Raw genomic sequence first — 24,072 nt, forward strand, 5'->3', positions numbered from 1 at the left:
AAGAGCCTTCCCCTGCCTCACAGACACTGCCCAGCGAGAGCCACTCAGACATAGCAAAGAAGGCCACGTTTATTCCACTTCTCGGAGGTGCGGCCTCTTATCTGCACTTACAGGCCTGTGCTCACTGTTGACCGCAGCTGACTGCACCTCCCCGGCCCTGGCAGCGCCTCAGGGAGAGAGACGAAGGTGGGGGTGCCTGAGGCCCTAGCACCGGACCCGGACCACCCATTCTCTCAACTCTGCCAGGCTCTGCCAGACCAAGAGTAGAGGGAAAATCAGGCTCTGTGATGCCCGGGGCCGACAGCGGGGACCCTCAGAAATCACAGGACAGGGGAGGACTCTATGTTCAACGTGGAACCCCTTAAGAGGAAGGAAGACTGAAATGAGGTCGTTTGACCCAGCATCCTAGGGAAACCCCCAGAGGCCTCCTCTTCTGTTCCCTGAGAAGTGAAGCCCTGTAACCCAGAGGAGGTAGGTGGGCCGGCCGACTGGAGCCTCTTCTCCCTACGGCCTGGCAGCTTCGGCTCTACAGGCCGGGGTGACAGAGGAGATGGACCTGAGCCTGCATGAGATGCCAAGGTCAGCCCAGGCAGTGGGTCCTGACAGAGATGGCCTGGTGCCCCAGGTCCTGCCATGCTGCTTCCGGTAGAGAGGCAACGGAGGGTAATGCTGGTGATGTCTCCCAGCTGTTGGCCAGGAGGGAGGTAGGCTGATGAGGGGGACCAGACATCATCCTGTGTTAGGTCCCACACTGCAGGCAGGCAAGCAGTGTTGGAATGGTTCTAATGCTTCAGGATGCCGGGCACCCCACGGAGCTCAGAGATCAGGAGTCGGGAGCCGATGGGAGCCTATTTAACCTGTAAGGAGAGGGGGAGGTGAGCTTCTCCCACCGGAGTGGAGAAGCCTGCGGGCCATACCCAGGAACCAAAGCCAGTCAAGCCTTCAGCTACCCCCTGTCGAGTCTTTGACCCCCGACAAGAACTCTCTGGTTCTCATCCCTGACTACACAGTAGAATCACCTGGGGTTGGGGTGGGGGGCGGTTTACAAAATCCCCCACCCCCGTCGGCACCCAGAGTCTCTGGAGGCAAGACCTGAGAGAGCTACACTCTTAAAAGCCCCCCTGGTGAATCCAGTGCAGCCAGAAGGCCAGGAGGAGGGGAGAGGAATTCAGACCATTCTGCACGCTCTTCGACTACAGCTCTGAATAAGGAAGTAAAAATTCACTAAAATAAAGTTTTGAGCTATCTGTAAATAGACTCCATATCACGGCAAGAAAAATTTATGTTGGCACTAAAATTAGAACTTCCTGTCCATGAGGGTTGTTTTGGAAAGAATCTTCTCCTTGCGGGTCTTTAAGCGGCTGGATTCTCCCCTTGCTGGAATGGGATGCGGTGGGGATGTGTCCTCAGCCGGAGGGTACTCTGCAACTCTGGGGACAACCACAGGCTCTGCTCCTGGCTCCCCAGCTCGTGGCCCCAATTCCAGGGTCCCAGACTGGCCTGGCCTCTGAGGAACATTTAGCATTTAGTGAGCCCCTCCCTCTGTTGCCCCTCCCATCCCCAGCACGTGGCAGATCTCATCCTAGTTCACCCCTAGTTACCACCAGGAGCTTGGGATCATTAGTCCTACTTCACAGGGGAGGGAACTGAGGCCCAGAGCTGAGCAAAACCTCCCGGGGTCACATAGTCTGGAGCCAAACCCCCGGAGTCTCTGCAGATCATTTCCACCGTGCCACTGGTCCTCCCGTGGGGAGGTGACAAAGGACGGTGGGGAGGCTGTGGAGGTGGGCACACGTGTGCATGCACGACCAAGTGTGTATGTGCGTAAACAGGCCATGGACCTTCAGGGCAAGGCCCACCCCCGATGCTGAGATTATGTCCCTCCTTCTCTTTGGTGTTAAAAATGTGCTTTATAAGGGCGCCTGGGTGGCGTAGTTGTTAAGCGTCTGCCTTCGGCTCAGGGCATGATCCCAGCGTTCTGGGATCGAGCTCCGCATCAGGCTCCTCTGCTAGGAAGCCTGCTTCTTCCCCTCCCACTCCCCCTGCTTGTGTTCCCTCTCTCGCTGGCTGTCTCTCTCTGTCAAATAAATAAATAAAATCTTTTAAAAAAATGTGCTTTATATAAGCATGACTATTAGATGGCAGGATTTTTCCACCTTTAAATTGCTTACTTGGTTATATGAGAAGTCGCTCTCTTTTTCCCCAGCTTTCTTTTGGAATTTTACTGCTGCAAAAAATCCAAAAGTCTGAGCCCTGAGGCGCACTCCCTGCGTCCTCTCCAGCACCCCTCCTTCCCCTGAGGAGGGGGGGTCCAACAGGGGCACAATCCAGAGTCCATGAGGCTGCAGCCCAGCGGCCCTGGGGGCCTGTGCGTGAGGCCGGAGCCCAACAAGGCCAGTTAGCCCAAGCACTGTGCCGCAGTTTGCTGGCACATGACACGGAGACCCAGAGCAGCACTCTGCGGATGGCGGTGAAGGCGGCAGGAGTCGGTCCAGGGGAGGCACGGGGCAGCGGGCACTTTCACAGGGAGCAGGACGCGGCTGCAGTGCCGTGTGCCTGCAAGTCCCCCTCTCCGACCACACTGAGGCTTGCGTCCTCAAGACTGTAGTGAAAGCCTAACCCTCACAAGGATGGCGACTCGCCTGCGGACAAGGCCAAAGCTCCGACGGGACGGGAACATGGACACCTGTCATCAGCCCTCCCCATGCACAGTGGGAGCGCCTTACCCTTCAATGATGCGGTTGTTGTCCTGAAGGTCAAAGGCCAGCAGCTTCATCTCATCGCAGAGTTCCCTCATGCTGTCCGAGGCAGAGGCAAGAGAGGTGTCTGCGCTGAGCCCGGAGTTGTCCTGCCAGCCCCCTTCCCCAGGAAGCCCACCACCCAGACTCTCTTTATTCCTGCCTCTGGGGCCTGAGGCAGAACCCCTCAGGCTCTAACCTCTGCGCCGTACCCCCTCTCCCACCACTGCCTTACACACACACATGCGCGCCCCTCTTTCTAGCACTTACTGGAAAACCAGGTCCGTCAGTGCAGGGCTGGGATAGGGGGCTGCCGGGGGTGGTGAGACCTGAGCCTCCTTTGCTCTGTCCTGAAGGAGCTGGTGAGATAACCGGTCAAGGATCTGAAGGGAAGCCACACTTTAGTCAGGCGGGATGGGCCACGGGTGTGCTTTTTTTTTTTTTTGCAAGGGAGGTGTGAGTAAGGATAACAAGATGGCCCCTAATCTGCATCCCAGGGGCACCCAGAATGCCCAAGCCTTTCCTGCAGGTCCCTCCTCCCCATGCTGGAAGCGCAGCCGATACACCCACCCTCACTTGTCGGTGCTTGGATTTCATGGTCCAGATGGCCAAGTTCTCCTCTGGATCTAAGCCACACCTCGATGGCCCAGCACGAGCCGGGAGCTACCAGGAAGGAGCAGGGCTGCCCAGCTGGCCTCTGAAGGAACGGGGCTGCTGTGGGCGCTGCAGGCTGGGGACCAGAACATTCTCAGAGCTGTCTGTGTGTTGGTCTCTTTCCAGAGAGCAGACCAAAAGACCAAGGAGGGTTCCCATTGCCTCTCAGGAATAGCCTGGAACCTCTCTGGCTACACGAGGCATGAAGATGTCCTAGCATTCTGGAAGCTCTGTCCTTGCAGTGACCTTCAGTCTGACATCACCAGGAAGTGCACATTTGTGTGTGGGCACGTTTGTGTGCCAGAGACCTCCTAGCCACAGGGTGCTTGGACGCAGCCAAGGGCAGCCCTGCCCAGAGTCAGGGGAATGGCCCCAGGTCCCCAGGGTGCCTGACTGAGCCGGCTCCTGCAGCGGCGCCCGGGCCCCTGACTGGCTCGCACCTTGCTGAGGCTCTCCTGGACTCCCTGGGCTTCCGTGTTGTGGGCAGCCACGGAACAGCCGACCATGCGCAGACGGTTCCTGGTCTCGTGCACCTCCCTGGAGAGAGCAGATAAAAAATCCGGGCTGGGTTTGCTTGCTCTTTCCGGGCGCCCATTCAGCTGTCCTTCGGATCACCTCACAGACATGGGGGAGAGTGGGAGCTGAGCGGTCCCAGGCATGTGTTCCCTCACTGCCTCTGTCCCCCGGGTTTGCCCTCAACTCTCCTCTGTCCACTGGGGGAATGCCAATGACACTTGTGACTGATGCTGCCAAGGGTCCCATCAGAACCCCAGGGGGAGCAAAACCACATGTGGCTGGGGCCCGGCACCCGTGCCAGTGAGGACGAGCTCAGGGCCAGGCTAGGCTCCAGAGAGGCCGAGGACAGCGCAGCCCAGGGCACTTTGTATGGGAGCTGCCCCATTGCCAGAGCAAATCCAAGTTAGGACTCTTCGAGGAATTCTCTTTTTCTCTAAGTGGAGGGAGGAAGCAGGAACATTCGCCCCATTGCACAAAAAGGAAACCAATCCGAGGACAGACAAGCGGGTGGCAGATTCTCACCCCTACCTACACATTAGAATTGCCCGGAGGTGCTTTCAAAATGCTGATAAGCAAGCCTGACTTCAGACCAATTAAATCAGAATTTGGGGTGGGCTAGGGGTGGAGAAGCTGTATTCTAATAGGAGGGTGGGCGAGTGCCTGGGTCTCATATGGGCCTGGGAACCTGCCCTCTCTTCTCAGGAGGGGCCAGTATTCCCACAGGCAGAGGAAGGAGGGAGGGGCTCATGTGAGAAGGAAAAACCCAAAACTCCTCTAGCGGACAGCATGAGAGGGTTCTATTTAAGGGGCCTGTGCCTGCCCCTGTATCCCTGACCATCGGAAGTCTATAAGCCTGCCTGGCCTCATCCCAAAGGGATCTTGTGTTCTCCCCAGAGAAGGGGTTTCCCAGCACACCCACCCTGGAACATGGAAAGAACCCAGGTTTTCAAGGCAGTCATACCCAATACTAGTCGTGGGTCTGCTACTTACTAGCTGTGTAGTACTGAAAATAAGACCTGTGCTCTGAGCCTCAGTTTCCTCATCTGTGAAAGGGGGTGATAGATGCATGGGGTGCATATTGTGGGACTAAATAAGCTAATGTAATCACCCAGATGTACAAAACCACATTTTTTTTTTTTGCCTTTGTTCCTTTACGACCACCTCCCCTCAATCAGGGCTCTGCAAATCCCAGGGTTCTCTGAAGCCTGAAGGGGCCAAGCCAGGAAGGGCCCCGGGGTCCGTGAGCCCAGAGGGGAGGGCCAGACTGCTACCTCATCCACATGCCGTGCGTGACCAGGGATGTCTGGTACTTCTGCACACACTTCTCCTGGAATACCTTCAGAAGCCTCTTGGCTAGACGACTAAAATTCACCCTGAAAAGACAGGGACACCGAGGCACAGAGATAAGCAGCCAGACTCACCTGCGCCCATGCCTGGCATCCCTGGGTCTCCACCAAGGAGACCTCCTCCGAGGGCTGGCATCCCCAGCAGGGCTACGTCTCCAAAGAAGGAGGAACTGAGATTCACATGCGTGAACTGGAAGATCAGAGCGGCAAGCACACAGAACACAGGGACAGAGAGATGTGGGAGAAGGACCAGGGCATCTCAGGGAACAGACACACTCAAGCTCAGTCCTCACAGGGAAGGCGAGATGCTTCCGGAGCTTGAGAGAGGGAGAGAGTGTGTAAGGGTCAGGGGCGGGCATGGAACTGGTGGGGAAGTGAGTCTCCAAATAACCATTTAAATCAGGGAGGGCCTCCAGGAAGATGAGTGTCTACAGAACATAGGAGCAGAGAGGAGCACAGGGAAGGTCAGAACAGGAAGCAGGAAGCAGTGAGCGGTAAATCAGGGAGGACAGTTAGGGAAAGAAATACTACACACGATCTTGTTCGTGCTGGAAATAAATCCAACGACATCAAGTCCGCTTTGGAGAAAGCTCCGTCTGAGTCAGCTACCCAGTCTCCCTCCCCTGGCTCCAGATAACCTGCCCCAGACACAGTCACCCGCTTTGCTTCTGCTCAGCTACAGCCTGGGAGCAAGACCTTCATCGTGTCTTGTCAGGCCCCTCCTGGGGACCCCCGGCCTCCCGCTCACCCACCTGCCAGGGGACAGGCTACTCACTTATCCAGCTTGTGAATCTGCTCCTCGTTGTAGCCAAGCCCTAAAGGAAACAGGGAGGAATGATGTCACCTGTCCAATCAGTCAGCAAAACAGAATGCCACAAGTACTCGGGGACAGCTACAAAGCTGAAGACAGCTCAGCCTGGCCTGGGGGAGCTCGCAGCCCCATGGAGCCAGGAAGGACAGGGGAGTCAAACGGGAAGCACTTTGCCAAGTAGGGGCCACAGAAGCTGCAGAAAAATTGCTGCAGGGCTCCTGGGGCCAGGGCTGGAGAGATGAGTACTTGGGGACCATCTCAGGTGGGAAGTGGTGGATGAGTGGGCCTTGGAGGATGTGCGGTCAGCCCCAGCTCCTTATCCAACATCCCTCCCAGAGGGACTGAAGCCGGCCGCCTGCGGGCCCCATTCCGGACCATGCAAGCTGCCGGCAGAGCTAGCTGGGGGCTCTGCAGCCATGAGCTGGATAAATCAGGCCACCACCCTGTATCTCTCGTTCACCCTCCATCTCCCCTTCACGGACCAGCCACTTTCTCCAGAAGCGCTGGTTCTCTGCCTTGGCCCGCTGGTGCGGACGCTCACCGCACTGGGGAGATGCTGCCCCCTGCTGGGCTCCGAGGGAATGGAGGCTTCCCTTGCTGCCTCCCACCCAGTTCCCTGACCCCAGAAGCCCCTCCCTGGGCATTTCGGCCTGGGCCCTGCTCTCGGCCAGCTGAGCGCTCGTGAAGTCCCCGCTGCGAGTCCCAGCCGGGCCTCCCAGTCGCAGGAGGCTGCAGACACGTGACTCGCCGCACAAAGTCCGCTGGCCCATCCACCCTATGTGACACCCAGGACTGGTGTGAGGGGCGAGAGAAAAACAGCAAGCATGTTTCGGAGTGGCGTCTTTCAACATTCCAGGGGTTAGCTGTCAAGGGTTTTTCGGCCTTTTATGTTTAATTTGCATGAAGGACTCTTGCAGACCAAAAGGAGCAAAAGTCTTGGAGGCCGTAAAGCGGATTGGTTAAAAGCCTCCGGACCAGGCCTGCTTGGGTTACTTAACTTCCCAGGGTCTCAGTTTCCTTATCTATAAACAGGGGGGTAACGGTGCCTGGAGTCTTTACAGGCGTTAAATAGGTGAAGATCGTGCTCAGCCCGGAGGACGGTGTCCGGTGCGTGGGCGGTGCCCAGAAGGCGAGTGAGGCCAGGATGACCAATCCCGGTGATGCAGGCAGAGAAGCCTCTGAGATTCGCTGAAATCACAGCTAAAAGGGCCAGGGGCGTCAGGAATGGGAGAGTCTCAGTTTCTCCGGCTCCTGCGCTGCTCTCCCCACCCCCTCCACGGCCAGACCCCAGAGGCAGGCCTGAGACTCCCCCGCAGAGACGATGGTCTACATCTGTAGGTCCGAGCCAGCGGCCACCTGCCACCGGCCACACGTGGCTGCTGAGCGCCTGGCCTGTGCCTAGTGCGCCTAAGGAGCTGAATTTTTATTTTAATTTCATGAATTCAATTAACTAAAAATTTAAAACTAGAGCAGTGTAAAATATTGTTTCCCCAATGAATGCAGCTTTATTGCTTTGGTAAGACGACAGTTCTGTCAGCTAAAAAATTAGCTTCCGAAGACAGATGTGCTGTGAGTGTCAAATACACACAGGACCGTGAGGACTTAGCACAAAAAAAATAAAAGAATGTAAACTATCATCTCTTTAATAATTTTGTTTACATTGATTACATGTGGAAATGACAACTTGGATGTATTGGGTTAAATCAAGCGTCTTATGAAAATTAATCTCACCTGTTGGTTTCTACTTTTTAAATTTTGGCTACTGGAGAACTCAGAGTTGGGTACGTTGCCGGCATCCCATTTCTATGGGACAGTGCTCATTAGATAATCCTAGAGCTGGAGAACTTGGCCCTCAAGCCCAAGGCCTGCAGTCCACACGTCAGCAGAAGCCCAGGGCATGGCTGGTGAGGGAGAGGGCTGGTTCCTGGCATGTGAGCCCCTCAACCCCAAGAGTCAACTGGGGTCTCCCAGGACCCCCCGGCCCAGCCTGCCCCTGGGTTCCAGCCTACCGTGCCCATGATGGCGGTCACTGTGGGCAAGCAGTTGCCCGTCCCTGAGCCTGTAAATGAGCTGCCCCTGCCCGGAGGTCCTCTGTGAGGACAAGCAGAGAGTGCAGCCAAGTAGCTGGCCCGGTGACTACAGGATATTTCTTCAGACCCTCCCTTATCAGGAAAACCTGGCTGTTTCAATGAGCCAAAGACACAGCAGATAGGGAAATGTTCCTCAAACTGGAAAGTGCTCTGCAGAGGTGAGGGCTCTCTTCCAAGGGCCACCTCTCCTAGAACAGCCAGGCTCTGGCCATCTGAGCACCCCCGGCATGCTGTCCACACCTCTCACAGGGCAACAGGCACAGGCCCCCAGTCCCTCACTGTCTCCAGGCAGCTTAGAGGCAGGGACACTGCCCTACACCAGCAGTACACTGGCGGCACACAGTAGGCCTGCAGCAGCCACACAGATGGCTTGCAACAGCCGGATAAGCAGAGGGAAGGAAGGAGGAAGGGAGGGGAGGGAGAGCACGGGGGTGGGGGGGTAGTTTGCTCTCCCCACGGCTCACCTGGCCTCATTCTGGGGGCGGGGGGGTAGTTTGCTCTCCCCACGGCTCACCTGGCCTCATTCTGGATTTCTTGAATTGTTTGTAGATGAGGTTCATCTTGTCCAAACAACACTGAATCTTCTGGATGCTGTGGGCAGAAGACAGGGACCAGGCAAGGGGAGAATCAAACAGCACAGAGTAAAGGGGGAGGGAACGGGATAACATGGCTGCTGGGGGTGGGGGTAGGGCAGAGGAGCTGTCTGCCTGCAGAAGGAGCCTCATTGCCACAGCTTGTCTGAGGTGCCATGGGGCCAGCCAGCCACCTCTGATTCCCAGATTCCCATGTTTATTCTTTCTCTCTGTCTCCACCCCCCCAACCCACACACACACTCCAGGTGTTTAGTCAGAGATTAAGACAGACGAAAAGCTAAGCAGGTTAGGCCACAGGAGAATGGCCTTTGCTACACTAGAAGGCTTGAGAACAGAACCCAGGCACGAGTCTGGGCCCTGCAAGCCTGGCAGGGCCCGCTGGGGATGGGAGTGGAGCAGAACCCTCTCTCCGGGTGGCCTGGGGCAGTAGAAGTAGGGCCCTCTCAGTCTAGCCAATGCCTGGCGCACCGAAGGTGCTTACATAATGAATCAACAACCCCTGTTTAAAACATGGATGAGTGGCGCCTGGTGGCTCAGTTAGTTAAGCGTCTGCCTTTGGCTCAGGTCCTGATCCTGGGGTCCTGGGATCTAGCCCCTCATTGGGCTTGACCGAGCCTGCTTCTCCCCCTACCTGCTTCCCCTGCTTGTGCTCGTTCTCTCTCTGTCTCAAATAAATAAATAAAATCTTAAAAAAATAAAACAAAACATGGATGAATCCATGGTCCTCAGTCCCGCCTGGAGGCAGACGGATGTGGGAGATGACCTCTCAAGGACCTTCACCTCCTGGGGTTTAAGGTCAGTAGAGTTCTTCCTTCCTCTTTTCGGGCTGGATACAAACATTTGAGATGTTGAGTGTGTGTGTGTGTGTGTTGGTGGGGTGGTGCTCTTCTCCACCCTCAGGGCTGTTTAGCTCCTCCTCCCTCCCTCCTCCCAGTGACCCCGTCTCAGCTACTTCTGGAGCTGGACTCTGGGCTGGGGCCAAGTTGGGTCCCAAGGTGCTGTGGGTCCCAGGCACCCATCCTTTGGAGAATTTGGGGTGAATGAGACCTCAGATCCAGTCTTTATCCAAAAGACTCAGGCCAGTTACATTCCAAATTCAGAACTGTCTTTTGATTTTAGAAAGGCGATTCAGCAGATACAGGCTATGTTGTGGGATAGCCTGAGTGGGGTCCGGGGCAGTATCCCTCGTCCAACACACTCGACCTTTAGAGAACTGGAAGAATACCCACTCAAAGTGGGGTAAAGAGACTAAAAGAAGACTCGCGTCAGAAGACGGAGGTCGTAGGTCGGGTTTTGCAGCCAAAACAAACAAACAAAACCCTGTGGTTTTCAGAGCTCTTTGACCTGGGACCTGAGGGCCCGGGTCCCTGTAGCACTGACTGGGGTAGGTACTGAGGAGAATGGGCCACGCTGGTCAGGGCGGAGTCCCACACATCAGGCTGTTGGGGGGCGGGCAGGTGGGCATTTTTATGTCTGTTGAATGAGGCTTTCGAGGGTGTAAATCTCTGGTCTAGGCCCAGAACATAGGCTTTGGAGGTGGGCAAACCTGACACGAAGCCCTACCACCGTCATTTGTCATGGACCGGCTGCAACTCAGGCCACATTAGCCTCCCCGAGTGAGTTTCCTCATCTACGAAAGGGGCATATTAGCAGTAGTGGCCTTCTGGGGATTAAATGAGATGATAGAAGTAAGAGGGCCAATCCAGGGAACGAGCAGAGCAAGGGTTCAGAAAAGGAAGGGAACAAAACTATTCTTTCATTTAGAACCATTGCACCTGCTAGGATTTCTAATTCTCTCTCTGAACTCCCAGAAGCGGGCAGGACCCCAGATGCTTTCCTCCTCTGGCCACTCTCACAGGGGTGGTCTCGCACATTCTTGGATCCCACACCACTACCCCGCGCCCCAGCACCCTCACCAAGATAAGGGAGAAAGCGGATTGATTCCTAAAAGGGCTACTGGACCGTCCGAGCTGTGCGCCCCTGCCCCTGCCCCCACCCCACCGAAGAGGAAAATCCCACAGACCTTCTGTCCGCATGTACCTGATCCCGGTTCTTCAGCAGCTCAGAGCTCAGGTTGCTCAGGCGTGACTGGGTCTCTGTGATCCTGTGGGAGCATCTGGAGAGGGCCTCTGCCAGCTGGAGGACAGAAAAAAAGGCAGACCCCGGAAGGGTCCTCAGCTCGGGGTTCTGACCGCAGCTCCCCGCCCCCCACTGCCCCGCCGCCTCACTCACAGCCCGCAGCCTGGACTTCAGCTCGGTCACTCTCTTCACCTCCTCTATCTCAGGCGTCCCAGACACACTGCTGAACCTCCAGGGAAGGACAGAGAAAGAACACGGCTGGGGGATTGGGAGGCAGAGCCCCACGACCACGTGAGGAGTATGACATCTTTGGGACAGCCTTGCTGGCTTCTGGGATATCTGGGGAGTTTTGTGGTTGGATCAGAGGAACCAACCTCAAGAGGTCCCTACTCACCGAAGTCATACCGTTGCTGAGCACAGCAAAGAATAAAGATGGAGGCAGATGGAAACAACACGAAGCTATGAAAATTCATGAGTCCATGCAGCAAGGCAACTGTTAATGAACTCCTTACTAGGAATATTTATAACTAAAGGAAAAGAATAAAATTCCTTTCCAGTAGACTGTATGTCATGATAACCAATAGCTTCCTAATAAAGGATAAGCTCTATATTACAGAATATTAGCCAATAATGTTCTGGGACTTGGACTATTAGCATCGTGTTGCCCCCAGTGAAGTTATTCACTTGGGCATGGCACTAAAATCCGTGATTAATGATTCAGGCATGGACAGGGAAAATGTGACCACACGGTAGAGGAATCAGGCTGTCCGCACCCAGTGGTGGGAGGAAATGAAATGTACTCGGTGTCATCTATGATGTATTTAGCCAAAAAAATGTTCCACTTGACTCCATCCAGGCTTCAGAACTCTCAGTTTATAAGAAATGTTGGGAAAGAAAGAAAAAACCCCACGGGGTACAGAGGAATCCCTGGAGTCCAGAAAGTGGGACAATGGGTATTTTCCCCCAAAAATGCTGGGGTCAGGAGCGAGGAGGGGAGAGGCAGGCTGTCGAGATTAAAACAGACTTAAAGAACATAACAACCAGACACAAAGTGTGGTCTTGGATTGGAACCTGGTTGGGATAAAACCAGCTAGAAAAGAAAAGTCGGGGGCTAGTTAGAGAACTTGGAGTACGGCTGATTTTAGAGGAGTTGAGAACGTCCGGACATGGGGCTGGAGAGCTCATCAGCTGAGAACAGCAGGTTACAAGAGTGCAAGTGCTATGGAATCTCACGCTGGTTCATATATATACACGTAAACACCCAGCGGAAGACAACCCGGAAGGACACCTACTGCTACCATGTCACAATCTAGCTCTGGGTGGAAAGGACATGGTATTGTCTAAAATATATTTTATTTATTTATTTGACAGAGAGAGAGACGATGAGAGAGAGCACAAGCAGGGGGAGTGGGAGAGGGAGAAGCAGGCTCCCCGTGGAGCAGGGACCCTGGGACCACGCCCTGAGCCGAAGGCGGCCGCCTAAAGACTGAGCCACCCAGGCGCCCCAGGACATGGTATTTTTATTTTGTTTTTGCTTATCTGTATTTCCCAACTTTCCACAATTAGCATATACTATTTCTATTCCAATAATAATCGGGGAAAGAATCCTGTGGCCTTTGGCTTGGGTATGGTGTTGGCGCAGGGCGAGGGGAGGAAGGGGGGAAGAGGGAGAATTAGGAACGCAGTGGAAGCTCTACGGAGGCAGGAATTCACCCTTATATCCTCAGTACCTCGCAAAGTGCTCGGCACACAGTAGTTCCTCCATATGTGGTTGTTGAATGAATCCGTGAACATATAAATGGATTTCAGTGCGTGCAATGCCTGCTGGCAGAAGCAGCTGAGGCTGACCTAGACCAGCCGGACAGAGAGGCAGGGGAGACGGGTCTGAGCGCTAGTCCTAGCTGCCCCCTCACCCATCTTGCGGGATCTGAGTTCGGTCACTTCGGCTCTGCAAGACTCAGATCTTTGTGTATGTAACGGAGAGATAAGTCTCTGTATTTGTGGGCCTCGAATAGGACCTCAGAGCTAAGACGCTCGGCTAGAGAGCACAGATACACACGTTCTGGTGCTGGGGGAAGCACGGGAGGGGGGAGGGGGGGCTCCCCGAGCCAGTCCTGGCTGCCTGAACAGCGCCACCACATGGCAGCAGGTGTGAGGAGGACCAGGGAGCTTCAGCAGAGAAGTAAGGACACTCTGCCAAGGGAGCCTGGCTTGGGGAGCCTGAGGCAGGAGTGCACTATGGGAGATATGAGTCACCAGGCTGGGCAATGGCAGCCACTTTATGCCTGGTGCTCATTAAATTATCTCAGATTCCAGGATCAACGGGTCTGAGGGTGTTCAAAAAAGAATGGAATTGCAAAGCATCAGAGGCAGGAGGCCTCAGAGGTCATCCAGTTTTCTCCTTTTGAAAACAAGGAAATAGTGGCTCCGGCTGGGAGAGAGAACAGTGGCCTGAGGTCCCAAGTGAAGAGCTTTGACTGGGCCTCTGACTCTCTGCTCCGTGCTCCTTCTGCTCTCTGTACTCCTCCTTGGCAGGAGGGAGGCTGAAATATGCTTCAAAGCAGGCACTCCTCTGAGCCTGAGCTCTCTAGACATACCACGCCTCTGGGGGGGGCCTGGGATCCAGAAAGGGAAAAACAGTAGCCAGCAGACCCAGGACTCTACCTTCACTCTAGGATATTTTTCATTTTAACTGTGGCTTCAACAAATCTCACCAGCACCCCTCCCACAATCTCCCCAGTCATGGCTTCTTTTCTGTCTCTGTTCAGGACCTCCCAACTCGAGGTATTCTATTTCCCTCTGGCCTTAAAAGCCTCACCTCTTCCAGAAAGACCTCCACGATTGCCTTTTCTCATCTCTAGTCTTCCTCTTCCCAACCGTCCTATCATCTTTACATGCCTTGGAAGGGCTGTTTCCTCCAGGGAACGTGGGCCCTCTGCAGGCATGATGCCAAATCTACCCCTGGACCCCCTTTCTGTGCCCTGGACAGAGCTCTGTGCCGTGCTGCACCCCTGCAGCCCCTCATCTCTGTCACCATTTGAAGGGGGCTCAGCCAGGCCAGGGACCCTGTCCCTGTCATCTGGAGACTCCTCCACCCCTCCCACACCGCTGCCACTCCTCTGCCCCCTCCTCAGATTTGCTGCGTCCAAGCAAGGCAGCAGTGAGTCAACCCCCTGCGGGGAGACTCCCGGGAACTGCCTAGGGATGAGGGCCAGGGATGTGAGGGGTAGGGACATCAGCTGTGCTCAGCACAGTCACTGCTCCTCTGTCATCCCATATCTCCTCCCAGTGGGGAAGGTTCCAGCCACCATCAGCTTCCCTGGGCTGCAGAGCCCCCTCCTCTCACCTGCACCACAGCCCAGTGCCTTCCAAGATCTGGGGGGAGCTCTGCCCACTGCTCGGAAGTGCTCTCTGGCCAATGGAGTCTTCCTGCTTCTCATCCCCAGACTCTCCAGCTTGGTTCCCTCCTCCCCAGTCTCTCCCTCTGTCCAGCCCATCACCCCTAATTAGCCCAAGTCAGATGAGTAGCGGGCATGGAGCCCCGAGGCAGGACCAGGAAACGTGAGGAAGGAGAGGACAGTGTAAGACCCAGAGACGGAAGGAAGAGTGTGGAGGGTGAAACCGCTGGGACCCCCATCCTGTCAGGTCCAGGGGGCAGGGTGAGGCTATGAGGGTTTTCCCTCCAGTGCTGCTCTGGGGTTTCGTACCTGCTGAGGCAGCACCCCCGTGGCCCCATTCCCCCTGCAGTGACTGGGTGGGGGTGGGGGGTAGGTCCAGTCACCCGGCAGGGTGGGGGATGAGGGACAGGTAGGGGTGCTCTCTGTATTCTTGCACCACAGGGAGGGTGGGAGCTCTGGGTAGGGGGAGGCGAGGGGCATTGCTGGAAACAATCGGGGGTGAGGAACAGGCAGACAGAGAAGGGCGAGGGGTCAGAGCCAGCCTCACACCTGCCGCAGCCCCCCTGCCCCAGGCAGGACACCCACCTCTCAGTGCCTAGGCTGCTGCTGAGGAAAAGGAGGGCCACCCGCACGACCTCCAGTGTCCGCCTGCCCATGGCCTGGAGCACCTCCCTGTGAAGGGTGCTGAGTCAGAGCTCCGCCTGCAGGGGCCCGAGGGCACGGCCACAGGGCTGTGTGGGAGCCTCTAGCCCCTGCCCACCCAGCCCTCGGGGTTACTCACACAAACCAGTGCAGCCCCCGAAGCATGAGCTCCTGCCCGGCCAGCAGGGTCTGCGCCAGCCACAGGGCCTGGTAGCCGGCGCCCAACACACTCTGCAACACAGTGGGTGGCAGGGTTAGGGGTCCAGCCCCCTGCCCCCGGGGCCCCCCCTGCCACCTGCACCGCCTCTCACCTTGGAAGTGGTGTAATCTGACTGCAGGTCCACTTTGGGGAAGAACTTGGGGATGTCCTGAGCCGCTGCAGACAAAGACCCTGTCTGAGGGGGCTGCCCGTGTGTCCCAGACGAACCCTAAGTTCATCTTTGCTTCCTCCTCACTCACACCCATCCCCACCCCGTCTTCCACTGCCAGCTCCTTACCCTGCGCAGAGACCCCCCAAGCCTACATAAATGCATGCTAAGTGCTTCTTTACAACTGCAGCCCCTCACTGCCCCCTCGTGTCCTCTTTGGAGAACTACACACAGCCTCATGCCCAAAGTCCCAGAAACAGCCAGAAAATGGGCTAAAACGACCCTCATACCCAGGAGTTTCAAGGTTAATCCCCCTTCCCAGCATCGGAGCCCCTGAGAAGGAGGATGAAATTGGCATCATTCGAAGGAGAAGGGATGATACCTTTTCTAGGACTTGGAAGATAAAACTCTGGACCCCTGACCACCTTCCCTTCTCTCCAGCACCTTGGGCTCCTGCTTCCTCCAACCCAAACGACTCGCGGCTTTCCCACCCATTGCGGAGCTTGTGGAAATCATATTAAATCCTGGTCTCCCTGTTTGCACTGAAGCGTCCTTCACAGGTCGAGCCATGAGCCTGAATCACACGGCATTTCAGAGGCATGGGAGACTTAGAGGCCAGACCTGCTTTCTGCACACTGTGGGCCCCAAGAAACACCCACAAAAGACACTAATCGATATCCTGGATCATAAACCCCTGCCCCTTACGGAATGTGAGAGGGAGAAATGATCCAGCCTGTGGGGCGCTACTCACGGTCCCTGAAGGCCAACCCCTTGGGGGTCTCACTGGCTGTGCTGAACAGCGTCAGGGGGCTGCTTGAGGTCGTGTGGGCGATGTGTTGTGCTGACAGGCTGGGCTCAAGGACGCAGAGGTGACCCTCGAAGAGGTACTCCTGGTGCTGGGGGGCCACCTGGGTCTGCTCATACACAGCCTCCAGAAAGATGGCTATCCTAGACACACAAGGGGTTCCGGTTGGGGGGAAAGGGAGAGGACAGGAAGTGTCGGCAGGATATGGCGTCCAGGTGACCCAAACCCCAGCTCAGTCTTCGTCCACGGAGAAGGCTCAGCTTTTCAAAGGGAGGGACCAGGTGATTGCCTCTCTTATCAAGGGTGGAGAGACAAAGGTTAGAGCTCGTGTCTGACTGGAGTGGATGAGGACAGAGTCGGAACGCAGGAGCCTCAACACCCGGCCGCGGCCTTTGTACCCCTTCCGGCAACACTCCCACTAAAATTCACCTTGAATTTTAGCAATAAAGGGTTCTCCGAGCAATACATTTGGGAAACACGCTGCGCCCCCCCCCCACATGCACACACGCACCCCTCAGATTCCTAATGCACGTGAGCATGGGGAAGGCTGCTGAATGTTGGGAGTCTAGCAGCAAGAAGAACTGCTGAACTTTGTGGAACTAGTATTTTCCAAACTCACGTTGGACCTGGATGCTCTCCTCTCTAAACAGCCCACGGACCACTGCCTAGGGTAGAGAAGGTTCTCAGGCCTCTGCCGCTCGCTCGCCCGCACTCACGTGTTGTGGGCGTGGATGTAGACGTGGTGCAGGACGGCCTGGGACAGGGAGAACACGTGCACAACGACTCGCTGCAGGATGTCACTGGTCTCTGCAAAGAACTGGTCGAAGCCCCAGCACTTGGCCTGCTCCACCTCCAGGATGTTGGCCAGGATGGGCACCAGCTGGGTCTGCAGCCCCCTGGACCGCAGCACATGAAGACGGTCGGCCACCAGGCCCCGGACTCGTCCTCTTTGAGTAGGTCACAGGGCGTTCTGTGAGAGCTAGGACCCGGGCGGTGGGGCATGGCGGGATGGGGAGGGGGAGCTGGACAGACCCGGTCCAGCATCCAGATGGGAAAACTGCGGCCTGACGGGGAACGTGATATACCTGAGCCGACTGGGCGCAAGGGGCCCTGTGCGGTAGGGCCTGCCTCTCGGCGGGGGGCAGGGAAGCCAGCCCGGACTCAGGTCTGTCTACTCACGTGGACAGGCGGCAGGTGATGGGGAGGCTGTAGCTCCACTCCAGGGGCCCGTTCTCCTGCCTCTGAGTGCCTGCGATGGCGCCGGCCGGCTTCTCCGTGGTGATCCGGTACCTGGGGTGAGGGAGGACCGGGTCGGCGGGACCCCTAGCCCATCGCACATCCAGGGATGGCAAACTCAGCATGGAGGGTTCTCGGAGCACTGGTCCAAATCAGCCGGCTGCTCCGAATTAGCCTGGAGATGTCAAGCTCTCCACTCCTTTCCACTGCCCGCACCTCCCCTTCAGACCTGCCTCTGCCCCTTTGCCCTGGCTGTGCTCCACCTCACCAACCCTCCCCTCCTTCCCAAGTCCAGCCTTCCCTGACAGCCCCTGCCTTGTCGGTCTCCTTCCCCTTTCCCTAACCTAATCAGGGTTCCACACAGCTGGACCCCTGAGCCGAGGGTGGGTGTTTCGACCTTTCCACGAATCCCCTTCAAACCTCTTCTGCTCTGGGCGGTGCCCTCAGCGAGAGCAGCCACTGTCTCCAGCTACTTCTGGCTCTGACTGCAGGACACCTGGGAAGGCCTTGCTCCCGGGATCAGGAGACTGGGTCCTTGCCACCCCGCTTTGCCCCTGGCAGGCTCCGCGATCTTGGGCATGTCTCTTTTGGAGCCTCAGCTGAGGCGGGTGAGACACACACGTGAAGAGGGAGCCAAGGGAGCACTAGAGAGGAGCACGGAGCTAAGATAAGGGACTCGTTCCCATCAGTCAGGGCAGGCCCAGCTTCTTGTTTGACTGGCTGAGGACCAAGGATTGGAAAGGCACCTGGGGGGGAGGGAGGACCCAGGAGGACCACAGAGTGCGGAGAAAGAGGAGACACAGCAGGGACTGGTGGGGGAAGGCCCGGGGTCCGACCCTTCTCCTTCCCTGCCGTGGCCCACCGTACATCATCTCCTTGTTGCGTCGTGGCCCACCAAAAGGGATGAAGGGCAGGCTGCCAGTGGCGGCGTGGTACAGGGTGACCCCAATGCTCCAGAGATCCACAGTCACCCCGAATGTCTTCTGCTGGGGCTTGCGAAGCACAGCCCTCTCATACATGTCGGGGTGCTGCCGGAGAGAGAACCAATGAGCAGCCATGGAGGGGGAGGGTGGGCAAGGGCCTGAGCCCCCATCCATCAGACCTCCTTCCACCACCTTCCAGTGAAAACAGAACTATCAGAACCATCTCCTTCGTCCTCTCAAGAACTGGTGGAGTTAGCCCACCCAGCGCATTTCTATCTGCCCACCCTCCGCCCTGGGGAAAGTGGTGACCAGTGGTGCCCCCTCCTTGGCGAGGATCATATCAAGGAAAGAACTGCACAAGGGAGACCTGGGCAGGGGGCCTGGGCAGGGATCGTCCAGCAGGGAGACCCAGGCAGGCTGCAGCATCACCTTTGCCATCTTAGGGAACAGAATAGATTCTTCTGGTTGGGGCGCAGAGGTGATGTATACCTTGCCCCAGGTGGGGGGAATGAACAGAGCCCCTCAAGGGGGCTCCGAGAGAGTCACAAGTTGACAGGCAACTAGCTGTAAGGGCGGGCCCTCCGCGTGGGGGTGGGTCCCCAACATCCCACTCACCAGGTACTCCTCAGTGCCATAGACAGAGACAAACTTCTCGTCATCGTCTAGCTCCCGGGCGGCCCCGAAGTCCGTGAGCTTGTAGATGCTCTGCCCCTCCTCCCCCATGAGACGCATGATATTCCCAGGCTTGATGTCGCGGTGGACGATGCCATTCTCCCGCAGGTGGTTCATGCCAGCCACTGGGGAGAGGGAGCGCTGCTAGCTCTCTGGCCAGGAACAGCTCAGCGCCTGAGGCCCATTTGGGGCAGAAGGCTGTCCTTGGGTCCAGACAGAGAGCTCGCAGGGGCTGACGGGGCCGCAGGAAAAGCACGAGGACAGAGATGGGCACAGGACAAAGGAAGGGGGTTCCAAAGATGTGGGTGCTGATATTCCACCAGGATTCTCCAAGAAATCAAGAGGGATGGTGGCTCTGCCTCCCCAAGGATGGGACACCCCCTCCTGTTTGATTTATTTAAAAAAAACTGTAATAAAATAGACCTCACACAAAATTTACTATTTGAAGCGTGCAGTGCAGTGGCATTAAGCACGTGACCAGTGTGGTGTAACCATCACCACCACCCACCCCCAGAACTTTGTCAGTGTTCCAAATAGGAATTCTCTGCTTTAACAAATTTTTTTTTAAGCTGGAGTTTTAAACAGCTGATCAGCAGGAATCGGACACTCGGATTCCATCCATTCATGAGTGTCTGTCTTAGGTCTGTGAATGGAGAGCCTCTGAGGCACAGAACATCTTCTGTGTTTGGGAAACCATCTCAGAAACGTCAGACCCTCTGGGACTTTGCCTTCCACTGAGGGCAGGGACCACGGCGGGTCCGACAGGGACAGAGGCTTCCTGGTGGGGGTCGGGGAGGGGCTCACCCACACAGCGCAGCACCACCAGAAACTCCTCCTCGGGCAGCCCAAAGGCATTCTCGGGGCTCTCGAGCACGCTCAGCAGGCTCCCGCTAGAGCAGTACTCCATCACCAGCACCTTCTGCCGGCTGCCCCCCTGTGGGGGGGGACAGAGAGAGGGACGCTTGGGGTGGAAGGCAAATCTCCGCCCCCTCCATCACTGTGGGGGGGCACCAGCTTTCTCAAGAGGTGTGACTCAGCCTAGAGCCAAAAGCCCCCATTCTCTAGGTCCCAGCTTCTGGCCTTCCCTCCTTGGCCTCACAGTGACCCCCCTACACCTGAGCCCAAGGTCACCTTTTCCAGGAAGCCCTCTTTGATCAGACCCTACTTCCCATCTTTGCTTCCCCGTCTACTACTCTCACCCCAGCATTCGTTCCTCCAAGCACGTGACCGCGTCGCCATTATTATGTGACCCGACTCTTCCCAGCCCATAAGTGTCAAGGACAAGACCACCTCCCTCTGCCCAAGCCCCGGACCCACTGTCTCCTCCACCGCGAAGAGCTTGACGATGTTCTGGTGGTTCAGCTTTCGCAGGACCTCGAACTCCCTCACCTGCACCTCGTGCGGGCGCAGGTAGCTGGCCGTGTTGAAGACCTTCACGGCAACCAGCTCCCCGGATTTCTGCCATGGGGGGTAACGTAAGTCCCACTCCTGCCTTGGAGAGCACACATACTCCCCTGGGGCCTCTGTGTAGCTTCTGCCACCCGCCCACCACCAGACATGAGTGAAGACGGCCCGGTTGGGGCAGAGGGCTCCCACCCTCAGCTCCGTCCCCTACTCAGAGAGAAGACGGCCCGGTCCAGCACTGGGAGGGGATGAGGGCTCGCTGCCCCTGATGGCACAGGTGCAGGGGATGGTTTGTTGCTGCTATTACCATTTCTATCGACGACCACACAGGCAGCCCACTCCCTGGTGCCTGCAGCAGAGCTGGGACGAGCACCTGCTCCGGCCCCAGCTCTTGAGACAAGACTGTGCAATACGTCTCACATAGTCCGTACAGAGCTCCCGGTCGGTACAGAGCTGCGACGAAGGCAGGGAAATCCAAACAAGCCCCACTCCCCGACTCCGCTATTCCTACATTTGCTGCCGCCTGCCCGGGATGACGGCTTTGGGTCTTCCTCTTCCTCTCTCTCTCTCTCTCCAGTCCCAAACTGTTCCTGACAGAAGCGCCATCCCAAGGAGCCCTCCACAGCTCCCCACCCTTCTTCCCAAAGCCATAGCGTCCCCCGGCTCCGGAGTGTGCTAGGCCTCTGCCTCGCCACACACCACCCTTGCTGCCCACCAAGGGCTGACAGGGCCCAGACCTTGCCCAGCCCGAGGGGGCCTGGCCAGGGCTGTGTCCTACCTTGTTCCGGGCCTTGTACACGCTGGCAGTGGCGCCCTGGCCCAGCAGGTCGTCCGTGTGCCACAGGTAGTTGGCGGTGCTCTGCATCGCCTGCCCCTGGCTGCCGGCCGCCTTAGGGCTACGGAAAGAACATACTGGGTCTAGGGTTCCATTCCCTCCCTGGGCTGGACACGGGTGGCCTGACACGGAGCAGTGCCCAAGACCATCCCACAAAGGGTTCCGGGGTGGCCATTCCAGAGGCAAGGGGATGGAGGAAGTGTGAAGCTCAGAAAGGTTAAGAAACTTCTCCAAAAAGAAGTGCAGCCACTGGGGCCGTCAGTCCACAGCCCGCGCCTGTCCCGCCACAGGGCACTCCACCTGTCCTCACTCCCGGTCTTCTCCAACCCGCTCCCCAGAGGCCATTCAGCAGAGACAGACCTCTTTCTCTGTTACCTCTCCCACGCACTGAGGATTCTGGGTTTTTGGCATCCAGGCCTGGGATTGTCCCAGGAAGCAGAAATAGTGCTTGAAGGAAGGGCCCCAGGTCAGGCAGCGTCAACCACACCACCACAAATCTCCAGGATTGCAACATGAGCCTGGAGCCCTTCCCCACCCACTCGCCTGGGCCCACCACTTCCTGCTGCTGTGAGCGAACAGCTGCACAGGCGGCCAGTGTGGCCAGGTCAGCGCTGCTCTGGAGAGGACCGCACTCGCTGCAGCAGGGGTGTGCATGTGAGAGCGAGAGAGAGAGAGAGAGAGAGAGAGAGAGAGAGACAGAATGTGTGTGTGTGTGTGTGTGTGTGTGTGTGCGTGCACGTGCCTGTGGAGGGGGGCAGGACACCATCAAATCCAAGGGCTCAGGAGCCCTGGGGAGAATCTGAAACCCTCTACAACTCCATGCCCCATCTTTGCCCCCATCCTGTTCTCTCCAAAGGCCAGGTCCTCTAAAGCAACTGGCTCCAGAGAGTGTAGCCCCAGAGAGTAAACTCAAATCCTCTCTGAAAAATAGGGTCAGGGCTGGTCTTAATGGGATGAGTGGGAGAAGGAGCTTAAGAAGGGCCACCACCTCTTGAATACGCTCTGGACAGGGCTTCTTCACCTTCTAGTATCTGCTAGGTTCTCAACCCTAGGGTCACCGCAGCTGGAATCCCACAGTTCCTTGGCTTTCTTTAAGCCTTCTCTCTGCCATCTTTTTTAAAATGCAAATCTTGAGAACATCAATTCCTTGAACCAGCAGCCACTTGAAAAGACTCCGTGGCCAAGTCCTAGTTTCAGAAAATGTATTCATGTTTGCATTTTCCAGAAGCAACTGAGATACAGAGAGACTCCTTGAAGACAATATAATAGCTCAGTTTGAATGAGTTGATCAGATAAGTCCCCCACCCCCTCACCCCAGAGGCTGAATCATGATGCCAGCAGGCCTGGGGATGGGAAGCCTGGCAGAGCACCCTGAAGTCAAGGCCAAGGAGGGGGTCCAGTCTGGGGAGCCGGCGGACAGCAGACCACCTTCATAATCCTCCCCAGGGCTGGTCCTCCACTCTGGCCCTGGTGCTGGGGGCAGGGCACAGCTGAAGACCGGGGTGGGGAAGAATGCACAATGTTGTGCAAAAGGCAGAGCCCTGGAAGGAAGCCCCGTCCTGGGTTCTGCTCCTGGTCCTGCCAGGGCTGTGCCCAGGAGCTGTTGGCTGGCACGTCTGGTCGGCTGTGCGAGCTCTGCGGCCCCCAGCTCAGCACCGGGTGCGGGGAAGGCTGCTCTCCTTCCGCGGCGGTTGGATCAATGAGGGTGGGCGGCGGAGCCAGGGCGCCCGCTGCCCCACCCACCGCCGCCACTCCTCCTCCTCCTGGTCCTGGGGGCTCTCCTGAGGCCAAACGCACTTACCCCGCGCTCCGAGCAGCCGTAGATCAGGCAGAGACTGTCCTGGGCCAGTGTCTGTTGTGCTTTCCGTCTGTGACAAGTCCAGGAGCCGAGCTACACCGGAAAGAGGAGGGCGGAGGAGAGGCACCCCTCGGTGCTGTTTGATGGTGCGGTGTGCTTCTCAGCCTCCGTCAGAGGCCACCGGCCCCAGCCCTTTAACCCTTTCCTGTCTGTCACCCTCCCCCACAGCGCTGGGGCTTTCCATGTCCCCAGCGGCTCCGGGAGACTTGCCTCCCCTCTCCCCGGGACGGCGCCGGGGAGAACGACCCCAGGTGGGGTGAGGGCAGGCCCCCCGGAGCCGGGCAGGAGACGAGCACCGAGGTAGAGGGTGAACGCGGCGCCGGGCGCTAGGAAGCAGAGCCCAGAAAGGGAGCGCGGTAGGCGGGTGGCCGCCCTCTTCCCTGCCACGGCCCTCCCCGCCTCTCTCCGGCCTCACGCGGCCCTCCGTAGGGTGACCGCCGCAGACCGCACGCGGGGCGCTGCCGGGGCCCCCAGAAGTGGCAGGAGGAGGCGCCACGGGGCTGGGAGAGCTCTGGCTCCGCGCCCGCAGCCCGGCACTGCGCACGCCGGCCGCCGGGTTCCAGCCCCCCCGCGCCTGCCCGCTCGGCACCACTCACCCCATCTCGGCCGTGGGACTGGCAGGCTAGTGGGAGCGCGTGGCACCCGCCGAGCTTTCAGGGCTCGCTGTCATCCACGGGCTGGGCGCACAGCATCCTGGCGGCCGCGGCCGCGGCCGCACGGACCCCGAGGCTGGGCCGACCGGAGGGGCCGGTACCCCCACTGGAGCGGGGAGGGCTGGAGCGGGGAGGGCTGGAGCGGAGGTTTCCTCCGCGGCTCCCCCCGGGCGGGCGCTACTCTGCCGGGAGCCGACTCTGCGCTCGCACACTTCCTGATTGTGCTCTTTCTCTCTCTTAAAGGGACAGCGGCGGCGCGGCCGCCTCCGCCGCCCGACAGGAAGGAGAAAGGATGCTCTGAACTGCCAAGTGGAGGCGCCAGACCCGAATCCGAGCCACAGAGAGGCCGGGACCGAGGCTGGGCGGCGGTGGTAACGGCTGGGTGCCCTTTGGGCATCTGCAGTCCACGGGAGCAGGGAAGTCCAGGACTTGGCCCACAGTCAACCGAGCA

General features: G+C 57.6%; 1 protein-coding gene across 9 annotated transcripts; it reads right to left on the reverse strand.

Annotated features, from left to right (window-relative positions):
- Positions 1 to 51: 51 nt before the first annotated feature.
- On the reverse strand, positions 52 to 24,072 carry IKBKE (inhibitor of nuclear factor kappa B kinase subunit epsilon). Of its 9 annotated transcripts, none has more exons than XM_045787491.2 (22): positions 23,565 to 24,072; positions 22,912 to 23,001; positions 21,054 to 21,171; positions 20,189 to 20,329; positions 19,676 to 19,805; positions 18,815 to 18,996; positions 18,144 to 18,304; positions 17,220 to 17,330; positions 16,757 to 16,936; positions 15,987 to 16,183; positions 15,179 to 15,243; positions 15,007 to 15,098; positions 14,811 to 14,897; positions 10,981 to 11,056; positions 10,772 to 10,884; positions 8,670 to 8,746; positions 6,030 to 6,069; positions 5,180 to 5,281; positions 3,833 to 3,929; positions 3,009 to 3,097; positions 2,727 to 2,798; positions 52 to 1,507 (listed from the first exon to the last, which is right to left on the reverse strand). In XM_045787491.2, exons 3-22 carry the CDS (start codon positions 21,138 to 21,140, stop codon positions 1,354 to 1,356), a joined length of 2,253 nt encoding a protein of 750 aa, XP_045643447.1. In that variant the 5' UTR covers positions 21,141 to 21,171; positions 22,912 to 23,001; positions 23,565 to 24,072; the 3' UTR covers positions 52 to 1,353. The 9 variants fall into 9 exon arrangements, 8 of the variants coding, with proteins under 8 accessions (XP_045643447.1, XP_045643446.1, XP_045643445.1 ...); XM_045787490.2 differs by having other exon boundaries at positions 3,009 to 3,121; positions 10,981 to 11,050; positions 23,565 to 24,071; XM_045787489.2 differs by having other exon boundaries at positions 3,009 to 3,121; positions 23,565 to 24,070.

Source organism: Ursus americanus, chromosome 2 (assembly GCF_024610735.1).
Source record: "Ursus americanus isolate L20-20 chromosome 2, mUrsAme1.1.p, whole genome shotgun sequence".
Taxonomy (NCBI): Eukaryota; Metazoa; Chordata; class Mammalia; order Carnivora; family Ursidae; genus Ursus; species Ursus americanus.